Source organism: Apodemus sylvaticus, chromosome 15, assembly GCF_947179515.1.
Source record: "Apodemus sylvaticus chromosome 15, mApoSyl1.1, whole genome shotgun sequence".
Taxonomy (NCBI): Eukaryota; Metazoa; Chordata; class Mammalia; order Rodentia; family Muridae; genus Apodemus; species Apodemus sylvaticus.
In genome coordinates this window covers 1,788,076-1,813,179 of record NC_067486.1, presented here as the reverse complement: position 1 = coordinate 1,813,179, position 25,104 = coordinate 1,788,076, and the positions used below count along the sequence as shown (strand labels likewise).

General features: G+C 46.8%; 1 protein-coding gene across 1 annotated transcript in view; it reads left to right on the top strand.

Moving 5' to 3' along the window:
- Nucleotides 1-15,483, top strand: part of B3galt5 (beta-1,3-galactosyltransferase 5) — a 51,334-nt gene extending 35,851 nt beyond the window's left edge. The window contains exons 2-3 of the mRNA XM_052158987.1: nt 9,247-9,422; nt 10,804-15,483. Of these exons, the coding sequence (XP_052014947.1) occupies nt 10,804-11,730 (927 nt within the window). The 5' untranslated portion in view covers nt 9,247-9,422 and the 3' untranslated portion in view covers nt 11,731-15,483. The remainder of the gene's footprint in view (nt 1-9,246; nt 9,423-10,803) is intronic.
- The last annotated feature ends 9,621 nt before the right edge of the window (nt 15,484-25,104 follow it).

Sequence of the window (25,104 nt, the reverse complement as noted above, 5' to 3'; positions counted from 1 at the left end):
GCTTAAGGTTCCGAATGGATAAGGGTTGACCATGGGAAGAATAGCAGCAAGGGTGCTTAGCAATCAATCTCATTCTCAGACATGAAGCTCAGGGAGGGAAGGAGGAGGGAGGGAGGAGGAGAGGGAGAGAGAGACACAGAGAGAGACAGAGAGAGGGAGGGAGGGGGAGAGGGAGGGAGAGGGAGAGAGAGACACAGAGAGAGACAGAGAGAGGGAGGGAGGGGGAGAGGGAGGGAGAGGGAGAGAGAGACACAGAAAGATACACACAGAGAGATAGACAGAGAGGGAGGAAGAAAGAGTGAGGGAGGGAGGGGAGAGACAGAGAGGGAGGGAGGAGGAGAGGGAGAGAGAGAGAGACAGTGAGAGACAGAGGGGGGAGAGGGAGAGAGAAACAGACACAGAAAGACACACACACAGAGACAGAGATAGAGAGGGAGGGAGACAGAGGGAGAGGGAGAGAACGAGAGAGGGAGGGAGGGGGAGAGGGAAAGAGAGACAGAAACACAGAAAGACACACAGAGAGATATAGAGACAGAGAGACAGAGAGGAAGGGAGACAGAGAGAGAGGGAGGGGGTGGGAGAGACAGAGAGAGGGAAGGAGGGGGAGAGGGAGAGACAGAGACACAGAAAGACACACACACAGAGAAAGAGAGAGAGGGGAAGGGAGGGAGGGAGAGAGTGAGGGAGAGGGAGGGGGAGAGTCAGTGGGAGAGGGAGAGAGAGAGACAGAGAGACACACAGATAGACAGAGAGAGACAGAGAGGGAGGGAGACAGAGAGAGGGAGGTAGGGGAGAGGGAAGGAGAGACAGAGACACAGAGAGATACATAAAGACAGACAGAGAGACAGACACATACAGAGAGACAGAGAGGAAGGGAGGGAGAGAGAAAGGGAGAGGGAGGGAGGAGGGAGAGAGACACACACAGAGATAAAGAGAGACAGAGACAGAGAGACACACAGAAAGAGAGATAGAGAGATAGACAGAGACACACACAGAGACAGAGAGGAAGGGAGGGAGGGAGAGAGAGAGGGAGAGGGAGGGGGAGAGGGAGAGGGAGAGGGAGAGAGAGAGACAGAGAGACACAGGGAGATAAAGAGAGACAGAGACAGAGAGACACACAGAGAGAACAGGCTAGGATATAAAACCTGCCCACAGGGATGTGTCTTCTCCAGCAAGGCTCCTCCTTCCGAAGGTTTCATGACTTCCCCGAACAGCGCCACCAACTGGAGGCCAAGTATAGTGTTCAAAAGCATGGGCCTGGGGGGGGGGCAGGTCTCCATCAAACCACCATGCATGGTGTATGCTTACAGCAAAAGGCACAGGTCTCAGCTGTCCGGTCCAATGAATCTTAACACAATTATATCCTTGTAGCCACTATTCTCTGACCAAGAATAGAATGTATTTAGCCCTCCAGAAAGTTCCTTGTGTCCCTCCCTCTCAACAGTCCCTCACCAAAGATAATCACTGTTCTGACTTCCTCTACCATAAAAAGGGTTTTCCTTGTTCTGCTTTGGATAAATGGGTACATTCATGGGTAGTTTCTCTCTCTCTCTCTCTCTCTCTCTCTCTCTCTCTCTCTCTCCCTCCCTCCCCCCCTCTCTCTCACACACACAGTGTCTGTTGTGTTAGCATGCAGTGCAGATGTTGTTTGTATTTTATGGCTGTGTGGCATTTCACGCATTATTTCCTGACAATATTTGTGTTGGGTATCAATATATTCCTGCGGTGTCTCCATCCTTTCTCACAGACTTGTGAAAGTAGACATGGATCTTTTGAATATAGCTGCTCAGGGTCCAGTTCTTAAAGCTTATCAGTGCTGGAGAAGCCTTGAAGGGGAAAGAGTTTTCCATGAAGATCGGCACTGTGGGCATCACAGGCTCCCATAGTGATGGTGCCATCAGCACCCAGTAGTAAGCAGCTTCCGAGCAAGGTCACCTCCTCCAGAGCAGCAGTGGGGGCCTTGCAAACAGCTTTCCCAGGCAGCCCAGGGCACTCTAGCCCTCCCTTCCTCCCACCCTCTCTTTGTGTGTGTGTGTGTGTATGTGTGCATGTGTGTCTGTGTGTTTGTATGTATGCATGTATGTGTACATGTATGTGTGTGTATGTGTGTATTTGTATATGTGTATGTATGAGTGTGTGCCTGTGTTTGCATATATGTATATGTATGTGTGTATGTATGTCTGTGTATGTGTACATGTGTATGTATATGTGTGTATGCCTGTGTTTGTATATATGTGTGTATATGTATGTATGTGTGTATATGTATGTATGTGTGTGGTACACACCTTTAATCTGCCCATTGTTGGGTTAGTTGGACTGCAGACTGTAAGTCATTCCAGTAAATTCCCTTAACATATAGAGATATTCCACAATTTCTGTTACTTTAGAGAATCCTGACTAACTCACCCATTTTTAAACTGGGTTATTTGGGTTGTTGGTGTCTGACTTTTGAGTTCTTTATATATTTTGGATATTAACCCTCTGTCAGATGTAGGATTGGTGAAGATATTTTTCCAATCTGTAGGCTGTCGTTTTGTCCTATTGACAGTGCCCTTTGCCTTACAGAAGCTTTGAAGTTTCATGAGATCCCTTTGTCAATTGCTGATCTTAGGGCCTGAGCCATTGGTGTTCTGTTCAGGAAATTGTACCAAAGAGTTCAAGGCTCTTTCCCACTTTCTGTTCTAGTAGATTTAGTGTATCTGGTTTTATGTTGAGGTCTTTGATACACTTACACTTGAGTTTTGTGCAGGGTGATAAACATGGATCTATTTGCATTTGTCTACAGTCAGACACCCAGTTAGACCAGGCAGACACCCAGTTAGACCAGGCAGACACCCAGGTAGACCAGGTGGACACCCAGGTAGACCAGGTGGATACCCAGGTAGACCAGGTAGACACCCAGGTAGACCAGGTAGACACCCAGGTAGACCAGGTAGACACCCAGGTAGATACCCAGGTAGACCAGTTAGACCCGCACCATTTGCTCTCCCTTTTCCACTGTATGGGTTTGGTTTCTTTGTAAAAAAATAATTGTGTCTGTAGGTGTCTGGTTTTATTTTTGGGTCTCTCAGGAAGCAATCATTCCAGACTATAGGCAGGGAGGGTCTCTCCACACCCCATCACAGCATATATTAGGAATACAGTGATGACAAACTTGGGAAGGCTCAGCAGCAGTAAGAAGCGATCAGAGAGGAAGCCCCTGAGGCTGTGCCTCTCGAGGTACATTCATTACAGCTGTGCAAAACAGCAGACCATTGCCAGGAAGCTCACTTCCCTTCGCAGTTCTTCTTGCACGGTGTCTGCCGGGGGGGCCTGAGGACTGCCTTCTTTGCAAATCATGGAAAAGCCTTTTCCTGAGAAACGGTGGCTCAGTCTTGCCTGGCAATCCTGGGATGGGATTCCCTGGGGAGCCGTCGTTCTCTGGCTTCTACTGTGGTGACCTGTGAGTCCATTTCCTTTCTGCATACTGTCCTCTGGTCTTGAGCCACTCCCCTCATGCCCCTCTTGCTACATTCAGCACAATGGACCTTCTCAGATTGCACAGCTTAAAGATTAACTGTCCCAAGGTCAGCCACCCACTTCTGCCGTAGTGCCCACCTTTGGCTGACACCACACATAGTGACCACCTGCTCGCATCTACCAGAAGCATGGTGCTGCAATCTAGGGCTACACTGCCTTCCAGAAAAATGCCATCCTAATCAATATTCCTGATAGTTCTAGTATCTTTTAGATTCTAATTTCTGAGCAGGAGGTACCTGGTTCTTACAATTCAAGGTACAAATATTTACTCTTAACTTTGGATATAGATTCTTGGTAATTCTATTGTAGAAGGAAAAAAAAGGTCCAACTCCCATGGGAACAGGAAACCCAGGGAGTGTTGGCATTGGGTGTGGCCTCTGCTTTGCCCATGGGCTGCCATTTGGTGTCTGTGTATGCAGTGAAGGAGCGGAGTGTTTGCCCCTAGGAACTTCAGTCTTTGCAAAGTGTCTAGAGAAAAGGCACCTTAGAGCATGTAAATGCACATGATATCCAGAATGATCGTTGTGTTGTATAAAAAGATAAGGAGAGAAGGAATATGTTTTGGTGGATGTGCAGTCAGGTGCGGTGGAAGTGGTGCCTCTGTGGGCCCATCCCTTTCTCCTGAGGGACAGAGTTTATTCAGGGCATGGGAAGGGCACGTGAGGGAGTAGAGACAGAGAGGCAGAGAGAGTAGAGGAGTAGGGGCTGGCCATGAGCATGTAGAGAGAGAGGGGGAAGGGTAATGGGGAGAGAGGGGCAGCAGGAGCAAGGGGACCGAGCAGGAGCAGTGGAGCAAGAGAGAGAGGAGGGGGCGAGCAGCCCCTTTTTTATTTTATTTTAGTCTTTATATATATGTATATATATATTACACTCCAGATTTTATCCCCCCACCCTCTGGCTGTTGCACATGCCATACCTCCCTGCTTCACACAGCAATGTCCCCACCCCCTATTCCCCACCCAACCAGACCTCTAAGCTCGAAACCTGGGGCCTCCAGTCTCTTGAGGGTTAGGTACATCATCTCTGACCGAACCCAGACCTGGAAGTCCACTGCTGTATATGTGTTGGGGGCCTCATATCAGCTGGTGCATGCTGCCTGGTTGGTGGTCCAGTGTTTGAGAGATCTCAGGGGTCCAGGTTAATTGAGACTGCAGGTCCTCCTACAGGGTCTCCTCCTCCTCAGCTTCTTACAGCCTTTCCCTAATTCAACTACAGGGGTCAGCACCTCTGTCCGTTGGTTGGATGCAAATCTGACTGCATCTGACTCTTTCAGCTGATTGTTGGGTGTTGGGTCTTCCAGAGAGAGGGTCATGCTCTCTCTCTCTCTCTCTCTCTCTCTCTCTCTCTTGGTTTTTTGAGACAGGGTTTCTCTGTGTAGCACTGGCTGTCCTGGAACTCACTCCGTAGACCAGGCTGGCCTCGAACTCAGAAATCCATGTGCCTCTGCCTCACAAGTGCTGGGATTAAAGGTGTGCGCCACCACTGCCCAGCTTCGGTCTTTTTGTGAACACTCCATAGCCTCAGTAATAGTGTCAGGCCTTGGGACCTCCCCTTGCGCTGGATCCCACTTAGGGCCTGTCGCTGGACCTTCTTTTCCTCTGGCTCCTCTCCATTTGAATCCCTGTAATTCTTTCACACGGGAACAATTATGGGTCAGAGTGGTGACTGTGGGATGGCCCTCCTCTCCTTCATTTGATCCCCTGTCTTCCTGCTGGAGGTGGGCTCTACAAGTTTTCTCTCCCTACTGTCAAGCATTTCATCTAAGGCCCATCCTTTGAGTTCTGAGAGTCTCTCACCTCCCAGGTCTCTGGTGCATTCTGGAGGGTTCCCCCAACCTCCTGAGGTTGCCTGTTTCCATTGTTTCTGCTGGCCCTCAGTCCTGTTCCCTCACTCAATACCAGATCAGGTTCTCTCCTCCCTGCCCATCCCTCTCCAGTCCACTTTCCTTTCCAGATCCTTCCCCACTTGTGATTGCTTTCTTCTCCCTCTCAAGTGGAACTGAGGAGTCCTCACTTGGGCACTTCAGCTTGTTAATCTTTTTTAGTTCTGTGGACTGTATCTTGGGTATTCTGTACTTTTCTTCCTTCCTTCCTTCCTTTCTTTCTTCCTTCCTTCCTTCCTTCCTTCCTTCTTTCCTTCCTTCCTTCCTTCCATCCTTCCTTCCTTCCTTCCTTCCTTCCTTCCTTCCTTCCTTCCTTCCTTCTTTACTTCTTTTTTCTTTCTTTTTTTGGATAATATCCACTTATTAGTGAGTATATACCACGCATGTCCTTTTGGGTTTGAGTTACCTCACTCAGGATATTTTCTAGTTCCATCCATTTGCCTGCAAAATTCAGGATGTCCTCATTCTTAATATCTGAGTAGTACTCCATTGTGTAAATGAACCACATTTTCTGTATCCATTCTTCTGTAGTGGGACCTCTGGGTTGTTTCCAGCTTCTGGCTATCACAAATAAGGCTTCTAAGAACATAGTGGAACATGTGACCCTGTGGCATGATGGGGAATCTTTTGGGTATATTCCCAAGAGTGGTATTGCTGGGTCTTCAGTTTAGATCTATTTCCAATTTACTAAGGAACCTCAAGATTGATTTCCTCAGTGGTTGTACCAGTTTGCAATCCTACCAGCAATGGAGGAGTGTTCCTCGTTCTCCACATCCTCACCAGTGTGTTGTCACCTCAGGTTTTGTTCTTAGCCATTCTGATTGGTGTAGGGTGGAATCTCAGTGTCGTTTTGATTTGCATTTCTCTGATCACTAAGGACTTTAAACATTTCTTTAGGTGCTCCTCAGTCATTCGAGATTCCTCTGTTGTGAATTATTGGTTTAGTTCTATACCCCATTCTTTTGATTGTGTTGTTTGGTTTTTTTGATGGTTAGCTTCTTGAGTTCTTTATATATTTTGGATATTAGCTCTCTTTTATATTGAGTCAGGTAAAATGCTAACATACCCAGTTTTGATGACATTGTCTTAGTCAGGGTTTCTATTCCTGCACAAACATCATGACCAAGAAGCAAGTTGGGGAGGAAAGAGTTTATTCAGTTTACACTTTCCACATTGTTACTGATCACCAAAGGAAGTCAGAACTAGAACTCAAGCAAGTTAGGAAGCAGGAGCTGATACAGAGACCATGGAAGGATGTTTCTTACTGGCTTGCTTCCCCTGACTTGCTCAGCTTGCTTTTTTATAGAAGTCAGGACTAGAACTCAAGCAAGTTAGGAAGCAGGAGCTGATACAGAGGCCATGGAAGGATGTTTCTTACTGGCTTGCTTCCCCTGGCTTGCTCAGCTTGCTTTTTTTATAGATTCCAAGACCCAGAGATGGTACCACTCACAGGGGGCCCTCCCCCCTTGATCGCTAATTGAGAAAATGCCTTACAGCTGGATCTCGTGGAGGCATTTCCTTACCTGAAACTCCTTTTTCTGTGATAACTCCAGCTTGTGTCTAATTGACACAAAACCAGCCAGTACAGACCTGTATCCATGTTAATGAAGGAGAGAACCAGGTTCCTAGCAAGTTTTTGTCTGACGCCCACACATGCAGCATGGTGTACACACACACACACACACACACACACACACACACACACACTCTAATGATTTTTTAAAATGTATTTTTATTTAATTTTAAAATTATGTGTATGCGTTTGTGACTCTGTGTGGGTCTGTGCACAGAGTGTAGTTGCCTGCGGACGCTAGAAGATGGTATTAGATTCCCTGGAGCTGGAGTTACAGGTGGTTGTGAACTACCTGATGTGGGTATTAGGAACTGCACTCAGGTCCTCTGAGAATATTGCTCTGAGCCATTCTCATTCAAAGTGCCACAGTCCACTCTCAACCCCATAGGTTTATAGCCACACCAGACTGAAAAATGGATTTAGTCCGACTTCAAAAGTCCCCACAGTCTTTCACAGTCTCAATGCAGTTTAAAAGTCTAAAGTCTCTTTTGAGATGAGGCAATCTCTTTACTATATAACCACCTATAAAATCCAATAAAAATAATACTTCCAATACACAATGGCAGAGAATGTATATTACCATTCTAAAAGGTAGCAAAAGGCATAGTGGAGAAATATTGGATAAAAAGCAAGACCGAAACTAAGCATGGCAAAGTCCGACTCCTGTGGTTCTATATCTAATGGCAGTGAGCTCACCTGGCTCTTCCCCTCCAGCTTTGCTCACTGCGACAACATGCAGCTCTCTCACACTCCATCCCTGTGTGCTGCTCTCCTCAGTCGGTACCCACGGCTCTGTCACTCACTCCATCCCTGTGTGCGGCTATTCGTAGATACCCATGTCTGACATCTTGGGGTCTCCATGCAACCCAGGCTTCACTTTCATGACCTCATGCAATGGCCTCTCAGGGCTTCTAGCTCTCTCGAGGCCTTCATGAAGGGACTTCTCCAGCCTCAGCAGCTTCCCCTAAGCACAGAGTAAGACTCCACAACCCTTTACCCATGTACCTTTCATGACTCTGAAGCCAGAACCACAGACAACAGTTTCAAATTTGGCTATCCCCCTGGAATCAAGGTCACAGTATCTTTCCATTGTTGCATCTTATGAGCAGAAAATTCCAGATGCCCTTTCCGCTCATAAGCTGAGAATTAGCTGGGTGGGGTCCTGGCCAGAAGACACCTCCTTTTATTCCATTTTGGATCTGGCTTTTCTTTAATCTCCTTATCTCTCTCAGTACAAACCTTAGCTCCAACATTAAATTTCCTGGTGTTCTTTTTCTCCTCAAACCATGCATTGTGTGTGTGTGTGTTCGTGTATTTGCATAGGAGTAATTACAAATTATCTCATAGCAAAGTCAATATTAGTATTAGGCTGTCTTGAAATCTCCTCTGCCAGTGAAATCAATCTCTCAGTCTTCAACTTAATCTCAGGCAGATTCTTATGATAAGGGCAGAAATCGACTACATTCTTTGCCAAAACATCACAAGAATGGTCTCTGTCTGGGTTACTAATATTGTTTTCCCCTGAGACCTCTTGCGGTAGGCCACCATAGTCCACAGAACTGTCCTCCACACTCCTACTAGGATGGCCCATTGAGCTCAGTTTACAGTGCTCAAACAGCTCCTCAGTCCTAAGTCTCACTGTCTTCTACATTCCTCCAGAGCACAACAGAGTTGGGTCTATCTAGTTATCCCACTCCTGGTACCAACTTCTGCGTTCCTTTTCTTTGCTGTGACAAAACAGCATGAGCAAAAGAATTCACACAAGTGTTTACTTGGGGTTTTAGTTTCAGAGGGTTTGAGCCCATGATGGCAGAGCAAAGATGGTGGTCGGAACAGCTTAGAGTTCATGTCTAGATGGGAAACTTGAAAGCCCATGCCCAGTGACACATCTTTTCCACAAGGCCATATTCCCTAATCCTTACCAAAGAGTTACAGCAACTGATGATGAGATGTTCAGATATATAGGCTGATGGGGGCCATTCACATTCAAACTGCCACAGGTCCTTATTTTCACCTGTGAGGCTCAAGAGGATTCTCAGATATTTGTTGTTGAAGGTAGGTTACTCCTGCGGTTGGCTTTGTGTCTCGGTCAAACCCATTTTAGAAGTGACAAAACTGAGGCTAGAATTACAGCTCAAACACTCACTCAAGGTCACACTGGGAGGGGGAAGTGTCAAGTCCTCTAGTAAAGTGTGAACAACTTGAACTCTATCTTTTTGTTTGTTTGTTTGTTTGTTTGTTTTTTTGTTTTTTTTTTTTGTTTTTTTTTTAGTTATTCCTGAGAGACACAATCATCATTTTTGGTAGACAAACTAAGTCCAAAAGATTGTCTCAGAAGGTAGTGTGGAATCTCGCTCACCGGCTGCTTTTCTAAAGGGATTCATTTCCTTTTGGCTTCTATCCTGTGGCTTAGCCCTCTGGACGGACCTGAGCTCTTACTTGGCAGAGGTGAGTGTCATTCTTTCTCAGTATGACAGCACTAACATGGCTGCTCCAAGTTTACTGAGAAAGAAGATTGGGCAGATGATAAAAGAAAATCGGATTGGAGGGTTTAAAGAGTAACCTTAAGACATTCGCAGGTTTCTAGAATTTCGAGGCAATTACGCAAATCAGAAAATTGGGCGTGGCTCTGTGTTCATGACTTTTCTCATTGCTGTGATTGGGCACCAGATGAGAAATGGCCACTGGGGAAGGACTTATTTTGGATCATGATTTGAGATTATACTCCATTGCAGTAGGAAGACATAGATACCACTGGGAGCAGCTTGCAGTGCCGGTAGCAGGAGTGTGAGGCTGCTTGCTCATATCTCCTGGGTCAGGAGGTAGAGAGAGGACCATGCCATAGACTGCTTACCCCAAGAACTCATCATTCTTGTAGCTGGGCCCCATCTCATAACGGGCTCTATACTCTTACAGCTACACCACTAGCTGTAAGAGTTCAAACACATAAGCCTGTCAGGAACTCAAATTCTTTTTTTTTTTTGTCATTTATTTATTTATAAAAACTTGTTTTTATTTTATGTGCATTGGCGTTTTGTCTGCATGTATGACTGTGTAAAGGTGTCAGATCCCCTAGGATTGGAGTCACAGACAGTTGTGGTTGCCATGTGGGTGCTGGGAATCAAACCCGGATCCTCTGGAAAAGTATCCAGTGCTCTCAACCACTGAGCCATCCTCCAGCTCCTGTCATTTGTGCAGCTGATCTTAGTCATTCTGAATGAGCTAAAATCAGGAACTCAAATTCTTAAGAGTTACTTTTTGAACACAGAGAAGTCTGTGGACACTCCTGTGCTTATACCCAGAATGCACAGCTCCCAGACCCATAATCTAGCTACTTTGTGGCATTCTTTGTCAAGGAGTCTGAATAGTTAGTTCATCAGTGAGGGGCTGGCTGTCCCCAGCACTGGGCCCAGTGTCTAGAATCCCAGGTGTGGTACTGTGATCCAAAGTGTTAGGCAGCCCTTTGTGTCTCACTGTTGAGGTGTGGCCTCCATTTCTGTTCTGAAAGATTCCAGTTTACTCAGCTGTACATGAGATACCGTCATGTATCTCATGTACCTCACCTACCTGGTACATCAACTCCGTATTTTTTTTAAAAGTTAATTTTTTAATTGCATATGTATGGGGTTTGATATAATTTGGAACACATATATAATGTGTGATGTTTGCACCGATTCATAATTCTATTTCCTTAAACATTTATTTTTCCTTTACATTGGGAACTTTTTTTGGTAAACTTTAAATTTTTTTTTCAGTTTATGTGTTCGGGTTTGTATTATTCTACCCCGACACTTCTCAGGCCTGGCCGTTTGTTTCTTTGTTCTTTCAGATGGCCCACATGAAGACGAGGCTAGTTTATGCTTCCATTCTCATGATGGGCGCGCTCTGCTTGTACTTCAGCATGGAGTCTTTCAGAGAACTCCCGTTTGTTTTCAAGAAAAGTAACGGGAAATTCCTTCAGCTTCCGGATATAGACTGCAAGCAGAAGCCGCCTTTCCTCGTGCTGCTGGTGACATCATCCCACAAGCAGCTGGCCGCTCGCATGGCCATTCGCAAGACATGGGGTAGAGAGACATCGGTGCGGGGCCAGCAGGTGAGGACCTTCTTCCTTCTGGGGGCCTCCGACAGCACTGAGGACATGGACGCCACAACCCTGGAGAGCGAGCAGCACCGTGACATCATCCAGAAGGACTTCAAAGACGCCTATTTCAACTTGACCCTGAAGACCATGATGGGTATGGAATGGGTCTACCACTTTTGTCCTCAGACAGCTTTTGTGATGAAAACAGACTCAGACATGTTTGTGAATGTTGGGTATCTGACCGAACTGCTGCTAAAGAAAAATAAAACGACCAGGTTCTTCACAGGCTACATAAAGCCCCATGACTTTCCCATCAGGCAGAAGTTCAACAAGTGGTTTGTGAGTAAGTTCGAATATCCCTGGGACAGGTACCCACCTTTTTGCTCCGGTACTGGTTATGTCTTTTCCAGCGACGTGGCGATCCAAGTATACAACGTCTCAGAGAGTGTGCCCTTCATCAAGCTGGAGGATGTGTTTGTTGGGCTCTGCCTGGCTAAGCTGAAGATCCGGCCGGAGGAGCTCCACAGCAAACAGACCTTCTTCCCCGGTGGTTTACGCTTCTCTGTGTGCCGCTTTCAGAAAATCGTGGCCTGCCATTTTATGAAGCCCCAGGACCTGCTCACTTACTGGCAGGCACTGGAGAGCTCGAAAGAACAGGACTGCCCTGCTGTCTGAGGGGAGCCTGCTGGCACCTAGGACAAACTTCTGACAACCTTTGGTGATGATTTGGGAAGATCTGGGATGTTCTTGCTGGGAACTGTCTCGGGTAGAGAGAGGATGAGGATGTTCTCAAAGCTACATGGGAAAGGATAGATACGAAAGCTGAGGAATGACTTGTTCCCACTTGGCACCCGGAGCAATAACAGATCTCATCTTTTCAGGCCTTTGCCGGATGCCCTCGATGTCTGAGACACGCCCTTCATCCACCCGTTTCTGGGCTCAGCATATATATGAAGAAGCCCTGGATATGGTCATCCCCCTTTTGTAGGTTAAGACCAGCCATGTCACTTACTCGTTCAAAAACTCACAGCCTATAGACGGAGCTGGAATGAGAATCAAGGGGTATCAGGATTCAGTTGGTGGTCGGTCCCCAATTGGGTGTCTCATGCCTTGGGAGAAGGTGGTGGTGGGAGAAACTAGGGGTTGGGGAGGGACTTACAGCTAAGTAGCATCCTTCAGTCCTTTTCCAGAGTCTCGTGCCCCTCACTTCCCAATCCCTTGTACTTTTAGAATGTCAAGACTGGAATAAACCAGCTTTTTCAGGCCTTACCCTTTGCTCGAATGATGTAGCTGGGCACTGAGTTAATATAGATTAACCACTTGATACCCAAAGTGTCCTCAGTATGATTTTAAGAGACATGCATGCCTGCAGCCTCTATAGCTCACTTCCATGCCAGAAGGAAACTGGTTTTATAGGACCATAAAAGTCAGGCTGAGAAGCCACTGCTGAGTCTTGCTCTATAGACTGACCACTGCTAACATCCCAATGAGGGAGATGTCTCCATTGAGCTGACTCTGCTTTGGATGTACTATTAGTGACCATTTGCAGCGCTGGGGCACTTCAAACATCTAAGTTCAAACTCAAGGGTAGCCAGGCACAGGCATAGTGGGGTATCCAGAGCTTTCCTGGGCTCTGGGCTGGGTCTAAGCTCCGGAGATACAAAGCCTGGAAGCAGGCCCAGTCTAGGGGCTCTTCCTACATCTGTGGTCCTTCCTGACCTCCCGGAATTTATCATGTAGTCATAGACATGCTGAGTGTTGCCTTTTGGAATTTAACTTTCTCTTCCCAGCTGGGTGTCTCTACCCCTGAAGGTTTTCATAAATGGGTAAAGACAGGGGGCTTTTGGCCATTTAGCCACAGTCACCAGACACGTAATCTTGCTCTGTGTCACAGGAATTATTGATTTCCCACAGCTTTTCTAGATTTTACTATGTGCTTGGGGCAAAGGCTTCTCGTGGCTATGTAACTGTAAATGTTGGAATATGCTCTCACCTGAACTCAGGAAAACTTAACGGTTGGAACACCATTAGGTTGGAGGAAGCCAGAAGCTGCCTCCAGGGCCTCATATTCATGCTTGTTCCTGTCTCTCCTATTAATCTCTTCCACAACTCTTGGGGAAAATTCTGTCTGTGACATTTTTCAAAATCATGAAGCACCAAGTTCTAGACCCTTATTGAGAATATGTGAAATTCTGAACCAGGTAGAGAAAGGGTATTTGTTTCTGGGTGTGTACTATAGACTACATACACCGTCAAAACCAACCCCGACCACATCTTCTTTGACAGAGGGGGAAGCCAAAGCTTGTACCATATGGTGGTGTTGCTGTCTGGAGGGTGGGAGAGCTGGCGTCAGCACCTAGCACCGGGCGCCATGTACCAGACCTTTCTTTTACTTACTTGTTAGCCATATTGCCCTTTGCATCCACATAGACAGCAGACTGGAGCGAGCATTCAGTGCTGAGAAGAGGGTTGGGCGTAGGTATATGCACAGCGTACTGGAGCCTAGACAGATGTGGTCACCTGTGCCCATACTTGCTGTTGCATTGAAGATGCCAGCACCCTTCCCAAGGGGACATTCTTCATTCTTACAACCAGATTGGTATCAGCAGAGGCAGCTGAGGTGACTCAGTGACTCACCCTGCAACTGAGACGTGGCACAGACACAGTGCTCGGCCTTCTCCATTGGTGCACCATTAACATCCCTTCCTGTGTGCTTGATTCTCTCAGAAGCTTGGGGCTGGTGCTACCCCAGGAGTCACCAGCATCTCACTCTGCCTGCACGCTGCCACCCCTGTCCTCCTGGGTGTTGTCTGGAGTGTTGGTCTACTTCTTCCCGGTTCTGCTTCCTGTGACTTAGCCCTGGGGCTTTCCTCAGAATTCTCACAAACTTCCCATTGAGACTAGCCTTATCATGAGGTCGTGTGTGGCCAAGTATGGCAGATTGAGTTCAGTCCTTGAGACCCTTGTGATAGAAGGGGAGACTTGGTCTTTACAAGCCCACGGTGGCACATATGTGTCTGCACACATGTGCATGCAAGGCTCTAATAAGTAACACGTAAACAAAATAATTTTTGCAACGACTCCTTCAAACGCTGACCTCTGAAATTCTTTGCTTATTTTTATTCCTGTTGCTTTCCAGGATGCAAATCCCTGTGTGTGAGCACTGGTAGAGGTGTAGTAGGAAAAAAAAAAATCCCTCTCAGGTAGAATTATTTGCAAAATGCCCTAGTTTGGTTGGGAATTCAATAGAAAAATTTGTTGGGAGGCTTGCCCCAGTTTCCCACCTGTTATTTAACTCCCGGGGTAAGACCCTCAGAGTGGCCTTAGATCATTCCTGGAAGTAAAGAGTGAAACCATCTAAACTCAGAGTCCAGAACAGCTGAGTAAGCCTGGCAGGAGCAAGTTAGACCGAAGCAGAGCAACAATAGCGAAAGGTTTTAAGTCCATTAAAAAGTAGCATTTTCTAATTACCAGGTATAACACTTTTAAATACAAGAAGAAAATGGATTTTGTGGCCAAAATGTCATATACCTGCTTTTTCTGTGGTATTGCTTTGTGGTTTTTGGTGCTGGGGATGGAGCCCTAATGCTTATCAGGGCTCCCCTACTGTGCCTCTCCAGCCCCTGTTGAGTTGTTTTGCATCACACATTTTACTACCTCCTGTAGGGGTCTTGGGGATCAGAGCCTGGTGCCTCCAGTTCAGATACTGTGCTGGGTAGTTTTAACTGTTAACTCTGGAAGAGAGTTTTAATGAGAAATTATTTCTTCATTATTAATTGATGTAGGAAGACTCAGTCCATTGTGGGCGACACTATTCCCTAGGCAACAGTATGAGAGGAGAAAGCCAGCCAAGGGCAAGCAAGGATCCGTGTTTACCTCTCTGTCTGTGGGACTGTGGTGTGCCCGCCCGTCTGCTTCATGTTCCTGCCTTGACTTCCCTGCAATAACACACTGCAGCCCGGGCGTGTGAGCTAAATAAACCTTCTCTTCCCCAAGGTGATTCTGTCACAGTAACAGAAGTGAAGTTAGAGCAGATGCTCAGGGTGATACCCACAGGGTCAGACCCTTCTCACTTTACCCTGCCCTGGATGTCACCCAGTGCCACCTCTCTGTCCCACACAGAGGGGAGCCCAGAAGCTACTTAAATTCTGTTTCAGGGAAGTATCAGGGGAGGAGAGCTGACTCATTTCACCTAAAAAATGCCTCCTGTGACTGCAGACGACTCATATGCAGCTGCGGACACTTTGTAGTCAAATTTGATTTCCTAAAGGATTAAAAATTAAATGTCTATGTCACTGAATGGAGTTTGGAATTGTCATTTGCCTGTATGTGGAGGAGGTTCTACAGGCTATGATACTGTATTTTGGGAGCGGGTATATGTATTTATGATTTGTCAATGATATTTATCTTTAATAAAAATTAAGTTATAAGCAGCATAATGTGAGTGGTTCTAACCTTTAGCTCCTCTGAAGCTAGCAATGTATGTGTGTATGGCCTAAATTGTTAAGTTACGCTAGCTTTTCTTTTTTTACTGGTGTTTGCATCTGGAGAAACAGAAAAACTTTTTTTTTTTTTAATTTGGCTTTGATTTTGTAGGCTTAGAAAAATATTACTGGAGATTCTTGGTTATCTTTGAAAGATATGAGGACTTTTTGTTTGTTTGTTTTTGTTTGTTTGTTTCTTTTTTGAAACAAAGCCATAAAACTACAGTTTGGAGGGCTTTGGGGCAGTCAGTATCTGAGGGAGCAGTGTATGTGGTTGGGTGCTGTTGGTAATTATAAATTCAGATATTAGTAGGCAGTTATCCTTTGGAATTATTCTCTCTCTGGCATAGTTTTCTTTTGTTTGAGCTTAGGAAACTAATATTATGAATTGACTGTGCCTTTGGGGTCTTTGATAATTATTTGTTTCAGAGGTACAGTTTGGATCCTGGAATTCTGATGTGTCTAAGGTGGATGAATCAGGAGCGTCTCCCTCTGGCATTAGCCTGACTGTCACATCTCACACTGTAGCCCTTGAATCTCTGTACCTATGCTCGGTGCTGTCTGCCCTCTCTGCCAGTCTCAGAAACCAAACAAAAGTTGGAAACAGCAGGGCTGTGCATGGAAGTGCAGGATGCCAGCTTCCAAACACTCTGCTCACTCCTCAGCCCCCACTACCCCTTGCCTCTCCGTGAAGGCTGGCCCTGTCCTGCCTGCATGCCTGAGTTGCTGCCTCTCCAACCAGGCTCCTACTTATCCATCTGCAGTTCCAGTGCCCCCCTCTCCCCTTTAGGATAGTCCCTCAGTATACAGATTGCTCTCCCTGTTTACATGGGCATTTCTCCAGGCCTCCTCCTCTCCAGCTCTGTTTTTCTTTCTCTCTTAGTGCAAAAACCGTTCCAAAGGACAGCCTTCCCTGTTCTATCTGTTCTCAGCTTGTTTCTCTCACTGGGTACATTCTGACCCATCCTGGTGGAGGGATAGCACTCTCCCTGTGGTAACTACTTCTAGCATACCAGAGGGGCTGGTGTCTAGCCTGCTTTTTCACCATCTCTCAAGGCATCTTATCCTGTATGGCCCTGCTTCATGACAGACGCTGGTCTGCATTGGATTGCTAAGAAGCCAGAAGGGGTGCCAGGGACAAAGCTCAGTGAATAAAGTGCTTGCCACCTGAGTAAGAGAACCCACTAAAGTTGGGCATAGAAGCACGTATCTGTTATCCTAGCCTCTCTACTGTGTAGGTGGAGACTCCCCAGAAACTGTGGCCTGGTAGATGAGGTGGCAAATGCCCCCAACAAGGTGGAAAGCAAGGGTTGACACCAGAGGTTGTCCTTCAAGTTCCACACACTTACTGGGACACCTATGTGCCTCAGGGGAGAGCCAAGAACAACAGAGGGGGAGGGGCCTCAGACAGGAGCAGCCCAGTTCCATATTAATCAGGTGGTGACACTGAGTCCCAGTGATCTGTCTCCCAGAGACAACACCAGAACCAAATTTCAAATATTATATTAAACCATGGTGTGAGAGGTGAGCTGTTAACAGCTAATGCTTGTGTGTGTGTGTGTGTGTGTGTGTGTGTGTGTGTATGTGTGTGTGTGTGTGTGATTTGTTGGTTCTGGAATGTGGAAGAGGAGACTCCATACATGAAAAATACCAGATTCAGAGTCTTGGAGAGTGGAAACTGTTTGCCAAGGGAAACACCAGTTCTCTCTGAGGTCCGCCTCTGAGCCTTATATCTGGAATTCAGATTAGGATTAAGGTGTGTATCTTAAAGGAGGCCTGGCAGGGTTAGATCACATTGACTCAGCAAATTTGCTTATCATTAATTTCACAGTCTCCTGGAGCTCTCTCCATCTCTCCCTCCTTCCCTCTTATTCCTCCCTCCCCCTCTTTCTCCCTCTTCCTCTCTCCCTCCTTTCCTCCCTCCCCTTCCCTCTATCCCTCTATCCCCCTTTCTTCTCTCCCTCCCTCCCTTTCTCCCTCACTCTCCATCCCTCCCTTCTTCCCTTCCTCTATTCCTCCTTCTATCCCTCCCTCCTTCTTTCCCTCCTTCTCCCCTCTCCCTCTATCCCTGGTGTTGGTGACAGTGATGGGACCAGAGGGGGCCAAAGCTGCATCTGATGCTGGCACCTGAGCTTGGTCATGTGTAAGACTCTCCCACATGGAGCTGGTTTTAGCAGCATAAGAACTGCAGAATTAAGGGGGGTCATGGAGAGCAGCTGAGGCTTAGCACAGGGAGAGGTCAGGGGAGGCTGCTGATGAAGGAGAAAGCCCCAGGACTGAAGGGTCATGGAGAGCAGCCAAGGCTTGGGCTGTGTGGCAACAGGGAGTCCCTGAAGAGAGCCCAGGAAGCCATTTATGAAGGGGCAGCCTATGGAGACCCCAGCACAATGGAGGAGTCAGGGGCCCATCAGATGGCAGAGTCAGCCAGAAGAGAACCCAGGAGACCATGAACGAGTCTCAGACATCAGAAAACACTAAGGTACTTATGCTGCTCCATTTTGAAATGAGAAACACGTGACTTAATTTTGTGCATGTGTGTGCTTGTGTGTGTGTGTGTGTGTGTGTGTGTGTGTGTAAGAGAAAGAGAGAGAGAGAGAGAGAGAGAGAGAGAGAGAGAGAGAGAGAGAGAGAGTGCAGTTGCCCTCTGAGGTCAGAAGAGGAGGTTAAGATGGAATTATAGGAAGTGGTAAAGCTACCTGATATGGGTGCTGGGAACTAAACTCAGGTCCTCTAGAAGAGCAGCAAGTCCTGTAGAGACTTTCTCCACCTCCCATCTGAGATTTATTTTATGTTTCTCTACATACATGTATGTGTGCCACACAGAAACACTGCAGAGGCTATGAGACCCTGAATCTCCTAGAACTGGCGTTACCAGTAATGGTTGTGAGCTGCCAAGAGCACACGGGGAACGAAGCCTGGTTCGTCAGAGCAGCCAGTGCTCTTAACCATGGAGCCATTTCTCCCGTTTCTCTTGCCCTGGTTAACTTAGTTTTTGATTTTACAGGAGCCTGTATTGAGAGACTTTGGATTTTAACAGTGTTGAAAATTTAAATCCTGCGAGAGTTTTAAAGTTATACTATGTTTTACATGGTGCTATTTACATAAGATCTTGGGGATAATTTAAAAAGAAAGGTTATGAGTGATGTATTTATGCGTTGATTTGGCAAGGGGTCAATGTGTTGGTTAGTTTTTGTCAACTTGGCACAGGTTAGGATCATCTAAGGAGAGGGAACTTCAACTGAGGAATTAACTCCATCAGACTGGCCCGTGTGCAAATCTGCAGGGACTTTTCTTCATTAATGATTGCTGTGCTCAGGTCCAGCTCACTATGGGCAGAGCAAGCCCTGGGCTGTGGTCCTGAGTTCTATAAGAAAGCAGACTGAACACGCTGTCAGGAGCGAGCCAGTGAGCGGCACTCCTCCTTCAGTCCTTGTGCCCTGTTTCCTGCCTGACCCCCTTAGGGATGGAGTGTGACTGGAGAGCTGTGAGCTGAAACCAACCCTCTCCTCTCCAAGTTGCTTCTGGTTGCGCTCATTGCAGCAATGGAAAGGATCTGAAGAATACAAGCAGAGGAAGTGTTTAAGAATGAGAATTAGGGCTGACAGTGCGGCACAGTGGGTAAAGGGGCTTGCCACAGAAGCCTGAGGCCTTGAGTTTGATTCTTGGGACCCATACAATGGAAGGAGAGATGTGATTAACAGAAGTTGTGTTCTGACTTCCAAATGTGTGCTGTGGCACATACATGTGTCTTTATACTCACACATACACACATGCACACACACATACACCACATATATATATACACACCACACACACGTATGTGTGTGTATATATATATATATATACACACACATACACACACACCACACACAAACACACACTATACACACCACATACATACATACTTACACACACCCTGCACTCCCCACTCCCAACACTACACACATGCTTCAACACACCACATACGTATACACACATACACACATTCTGTGACACATACATGTATCTTCACAGTCCCACACACCACACACAAAATATTATTAAATAAAACATTAAAAACAGCTAGAGAACAGAGAAAGAACTTAGAAATCAAGAACATGACAGCAGAAAAAAATGTTTATGATCGATTCCCACAAGTAAGAAAGATAAATTGGTCAAGAGACTAGCCTGCTCCTTTCTCTAGGAACCAGACAGGTAAGCTGGACACGCTTTCCTCCCTCACTGGCCAGACCTTTGTCACATGGCTCATTTATTACCAAGCATTTCTGGGAGATGTGGTTAGCCCTCCTGCATTGCTGTAGCAGAATACTTGAGGCTGAGACATTTATAAAGAAACGACTGTATTCTCATAAGTGCTGAGAAACCCCAGGTCAGGGACCTCTCAGGCTTCTCTTACTTTGTCCTCCGAAGGCCTTAATTTGCTCCTGGTCAACTAGTGACCTTTAGCCCAAGATGACAGGCTCCATGGGGTAGCAGTTGGGTCTGGGGTTATCTCTGACTACAGGAAAAGAAGCGTCTTCTGTGCTTTTCCTGGGATGTTCTGGAATGTTCCTTGTTCTCTGGGTTCCACTGACTCTGGCCCACTCTGAGCCATTTTGTCGGACTTCGCATTGATTCCCTGTTCTACCTGATACCACTCTGCTGCTGTGGTTCTGTTGTGAGTCTAGAGGAACTTGGTTTCTGTTGACTGCAACTATAAACCTTAATTAGTGCATACAGAAAGCCTATAGCAAAAATCAAACTTCCTGGGGAAAGGGTGGACTCCCATCTTTAAAAGGGTCCTATTTTAGTATTCTGCTCAGCTGTGAACCACCAGATTAGGGGCTAGAGGGAGGGGCTCACTTGTGAGCCGGGAGTAGACGTGTGGCTCATGGAGAGGGTAGCTGAGGCCTCTGAGATAACCATAGGGACAGGATGTACCCATTAGCCCGAACCACAGGAAACTATGGTTGCCAGAGCTTCCCTTTCCAGCTGCTGAGGTGACTTAGGTGAGCAAGGTAAGTGGTTGTCACAAAACAGGGACTGATAGGGCATCCACGAGTTCTAATGTGTGGGGCAGATGCGTGTGGCAGCTTGGCAGGATGGTAGTTAGAGCTGGAGAAGCTGAGTGAGGGGTGATAGGACCAGTGGCTCCAGGTCTCCATCTGTTGTGTATATTAAAAAAAAACTGGGTGGGGATTATAATACAGTTATATCATATCTCCCTTCCTTCTTAATTAAGAATATATTATATAATCAGTAATCTGTTATTCCTAAAAACATAAACACAACCTGCTCAACCCATGTGAGGGTTTGATGTCTGTCTCCAGTTGGTATTGGAGAATCAGTTGTGCACTCTTCCCTGGGGAAGGCTATATCCCCAACTCTTAAGCATTCTCTAGTTGCCTGTAGTTCTTTGTGGGACTGGGGCCTTGTGGACCTTTATTGCCTACAATATTAGGCATTAGCGAGTCACGACTGTGCTTTATTTGGACACCTTAAGAACACAACAGAAGGTGTCCATAGGCACCGGTTTGCACCTTCAAGAAGTGAATGTGTTTGATTCAAGCTAAAAGAGAAAAGGAAAGCAAACCATACTAAACCACTTCCCATCCCTAATCTAAATCACGTCTATAGCTGGCCACAGTGTAGACAGACGAGACAGCCCCGCCCACCCTGTGGATTATCTCTCATGGCACCTCTGGGCAAGCTCTAGCCAGTACACAAGAAACGAGATGTGTAAGGTTAGCTGGGCCTGCACTGTCAGAGGTCAGGATTTGACAGGTTTTCTTACTCCCAAGCCTAAATGAACCACCCTGACCTCCTACGGAGAGCAGAGGTCGTTTTCCACAACACACTTCTCTTTTCTAGGGCCAGACAGACCCATGGAGTAAAGAAGAATAGACTTCTGCCACCTTGGCAGGAGCTAGAGAAGGCAGAGCTAACGGATCAGAGGTTCATCTGCAGCCACCAGGCTGAGAAACCATGTGGTCCAGCTGCAAGGGGGGCCAGGGCCTCGGTGCTGCAGGTGCAGTTTCATTGTGGCTATGGAGCTGTGTGTATGACTGAGGCAGTGGGGAGGAAGCTGGGGCTGGAACCCACTGCCAGGTCTCTCTCTGGCTGCTCGTGGTGACCATGGCAACCCTCAGGGAGGGCAATGCCTGCTCCGCTTGTTTTTCCAACTTGATGTGGATTCCAGGTTTGCCAACTGTACTTTGGAATCCTACAGAGAAAGGGATCAAAGGGAAAAATGGATCTAATTTGATCAAGTTGTCGTCATGGAAATCACTCTAAGCAGTCCTCTATGAAGGTGTATAGCTAGCCAGGCAGTCTTACATGCCTGTCATCCTCCAAGGTAATGACCTACCCCCTCCCATGCTAAGACTGTATTTCCAGCACCAACAAAGTGACACATAAGGACTGCTTACAGGATGTTGTTACATGGCTTGCCTTAGCAAAGGATTGAAAATAATGCTTACATTCAAGGAAAAAAAAAGCAACAGACTATTGTGCGCTGGTGCAGGAAAAACACGCCTGGCTGTGGAGTATGAATCAGCAGTTTTCAAGATGTTTTGCTAAGTGAAAGCCGGCCTTGCACAGAACAAGCAGAGAGCCGTTGAAGAAAAGCTCAAATCTCAGTTTCAGTGGGACTCTTGTTCTTTCTTTGTGGCCTGTGAATATATTTCATGGTCGTGCACAAAAATTAAGAGTTTCTAAACACCGAAGAAACAAACCCAAAGCAAATAGACTCTGTTGTGTACTGATTTTGTAGCAGAGTGAGATACCCACTCTACAGCAATAATTACACCTTCTGATACTGACTTTAAGCCTACTTTAAGCCTATAGTAGGGGTCCCCTCAAGCTGTGGCAGGTATGGAGTGAGGCGAAAGACTTGAGCAATGGGGCCTAGAACCAGAGAAGTGGGTGCTGCCGAGCAGAGATGCAGACGAGGGTCTGTTGGTCAGCTTGAAGCTTTTTCTAGAACTGGACTTGGACATACTAGTCTTGGCACACGGTATATTCTCTCTCGGAGACCCTCCCTTATTGTCATCTAGGCTATAAGACACCGTGGGTGGTCCTTCATCATGCAGAACCTTGCTGCCTACCCTACGATCACTCAAACATGAGGGCTTAGCCGTCCCTGCAGAGGTGGCTCCTTCCAGACTTGAGGCTAGCAGTACAGAATGAGACTGAAGCAGTCAGGCTAAAGCACACTTGGGAACTGTGGCAGGACTCAGGCCAACAGCTAGGAGCTGTTCTGGAGATGGGACCAGCAGTGCCTAGGGAGGACTTTCCAGCTGTGTTAGCACCGAGCAGAAACCGGATGACAGTGGATTGCAACTCCTGAAGCTGGAAGCCCCCAAAATAAATCCTTTCTTCCATCCATTGAGGGCGAAGTGCTTAGGGAGACTCTTAAATCCCATACCTTTGCATCCACAGCGTAGAAAGGATTCTGCATGTATGTATTATCAAGAGCCTTGTGCATGGTTGACCGCTTGTTTGTTTTCAGTGAGCTTAATGGCCCAGGTGGTCATGGGGAGGGGGCACACAGGGTTAATGCTGGTAGATGTTAACCAGACTCAGGGTTCCAGGACCTGCCTGAGCTAGATTTCTAAAAACAGGGGAGAGAAACACAGTCTCAGAACTGTGGCTGTGATCACCTGAGCAGACAGGCAAGCCTGGGCCCCAGAAGGACCGACTGCCCTTGTCCCTGCCCTGTCAGGTCTGGGTGTGTGGAGATCGGCAGGGCAGGATTTTCCTACAGGGTTAATCTGCTGTTTTCTCAGACGCTGACACAGGTGCCTGTGGTGAAGGCAGCAGGTCAGCTTTGTCTTGGCATATGATGGGAAGAGCAAAGCCCATGGTGGATGGGCTCACAGAAGCCTCCTGTGGCAAGACTCAGAGCCTGTGGTCTGCTTTAAGGTTCCCAAGTTAATTGGCATGGGGGAGATAATGCCTAGCTCCATCGAGCCCACTGAGCCTTTGCAAGCTCCAGGGAAAAGAGAAAATGGTCTTAGAAGACTGTCTAAAAGGTAGGCATGGTCCATAGGAAACATCCTATGGGTAGTGCAAACTGTCAGCTATGCAGCCTTGCTGAGGAATTAGCTCTGGAAGCCCTTTCTATGAGCATCCATATCTACACATGTGCGCCCAGAATGCTTTTTAGTATCCTTGGAGGTGATTTCTGAGGCCCCTCGCTGACATGTTAGAGCCTCCAGCCGAATAGGACTTAAGTCTCAGAGCGCTATGGAAGTGCTGCTCCCGGAGAGGCCTTTGCACCAAAAGTCAACCATGGTGGTGCGTTTCCTCTGCAGGGTCCCTGACAATCAAATGGGTGTGCTTTCAGTGTGATGTGTCCTAGAGTTGTCTTACGATCTTATTAGGGACATTTATCACTATTAAATACAAATATTTTCAGAGATGAAAATGAATAAAAGTGAAGCTATACCCCCATGGCTTTGGAGAACTATAAAGATGGGAAAATTATTAAAAAAAAAAAAAAGCAACCTGGAAAAATGGGAGGGTGTGAGGGATCAGAGGTGTTGATGGCAGTTTGCCTAAGGGAAACTGGAATCCTTCCTGTAGTAAGGATAATGACATGTGGTCTGTGGGCAAACAACCTTCTGACGCTAGCCACTCAGTTTACAACCTCAAGTTAATAACTTTGAAAACAAAGTGAATGATAAAAATGTGTCCAGGCAATAAGGCAGTCTACTGGCAATAAGAGGGTTTATACAGGGTGGAGTTAGCGTGGAACACACATCTCTTCCTCCATATTATATACCATAATGCATTTACACAGCATCAATGATTAACAGTGTGTTTTCCTCTTCCTGTCTCATGACCACACAGAGGAGATCCTTTATTCTCAGTACTGGGTGTGATTTCCCATGAGCCCTTCCTCCCTTTCCTCAGATTTTCCTCCTCGATGCCTGCTGATCGGCTGGGAGCTGTGCTGTGGCAGAATGTGTCGCTGGCTGGCTGACTGCCTAATGATCCCCAATTCCTGCGGATTCCCTGTGATTAGCCCAGGAGTAAATCCTTACCCATGACTCAAGTCAGCAGGCAACTGACAGCGATGTCTGTCTTCTTTTCTACCGAGGTGACATTGGGGACTGTGGATCCCCAACTGAGGCATAGCCCATTTACTGTCAGAGTTAGTGAAAGTGAGCCCAGCTGTGTCAGGCTACTGCAATGCTAGGCCTTAATATCAGTGCTCTCAGATGTCCCAGCTTGAGAATAACATTACTTGTTTTCCAGGGTTCAAAAACGCATCCTAAAGAGTTATCTGCCAAGGTTTTCTGGAGATGATTAGTGCTGAGATTGGCCTGTGAAGCACTCTCAAAGGCTTCGAGTATGTATAATTTTTCTATGCATACAGATGGGTTCTTAGATTCATAAGCTTATATGAATTTTCTTATATGAGTAAATTTTAAAGGGCAATCATTTTAACCCAAATATTACCTATACACATGGAGCCTCTGTGCTGTGAGACCCACAAGGAATGCCAACAGCAGCCTGCCCCTCTCCTTCCCTGTCCCAGCTGGGGTCCTGCCTGCTGCTGCTGGTGTTTGTGTGACAGACA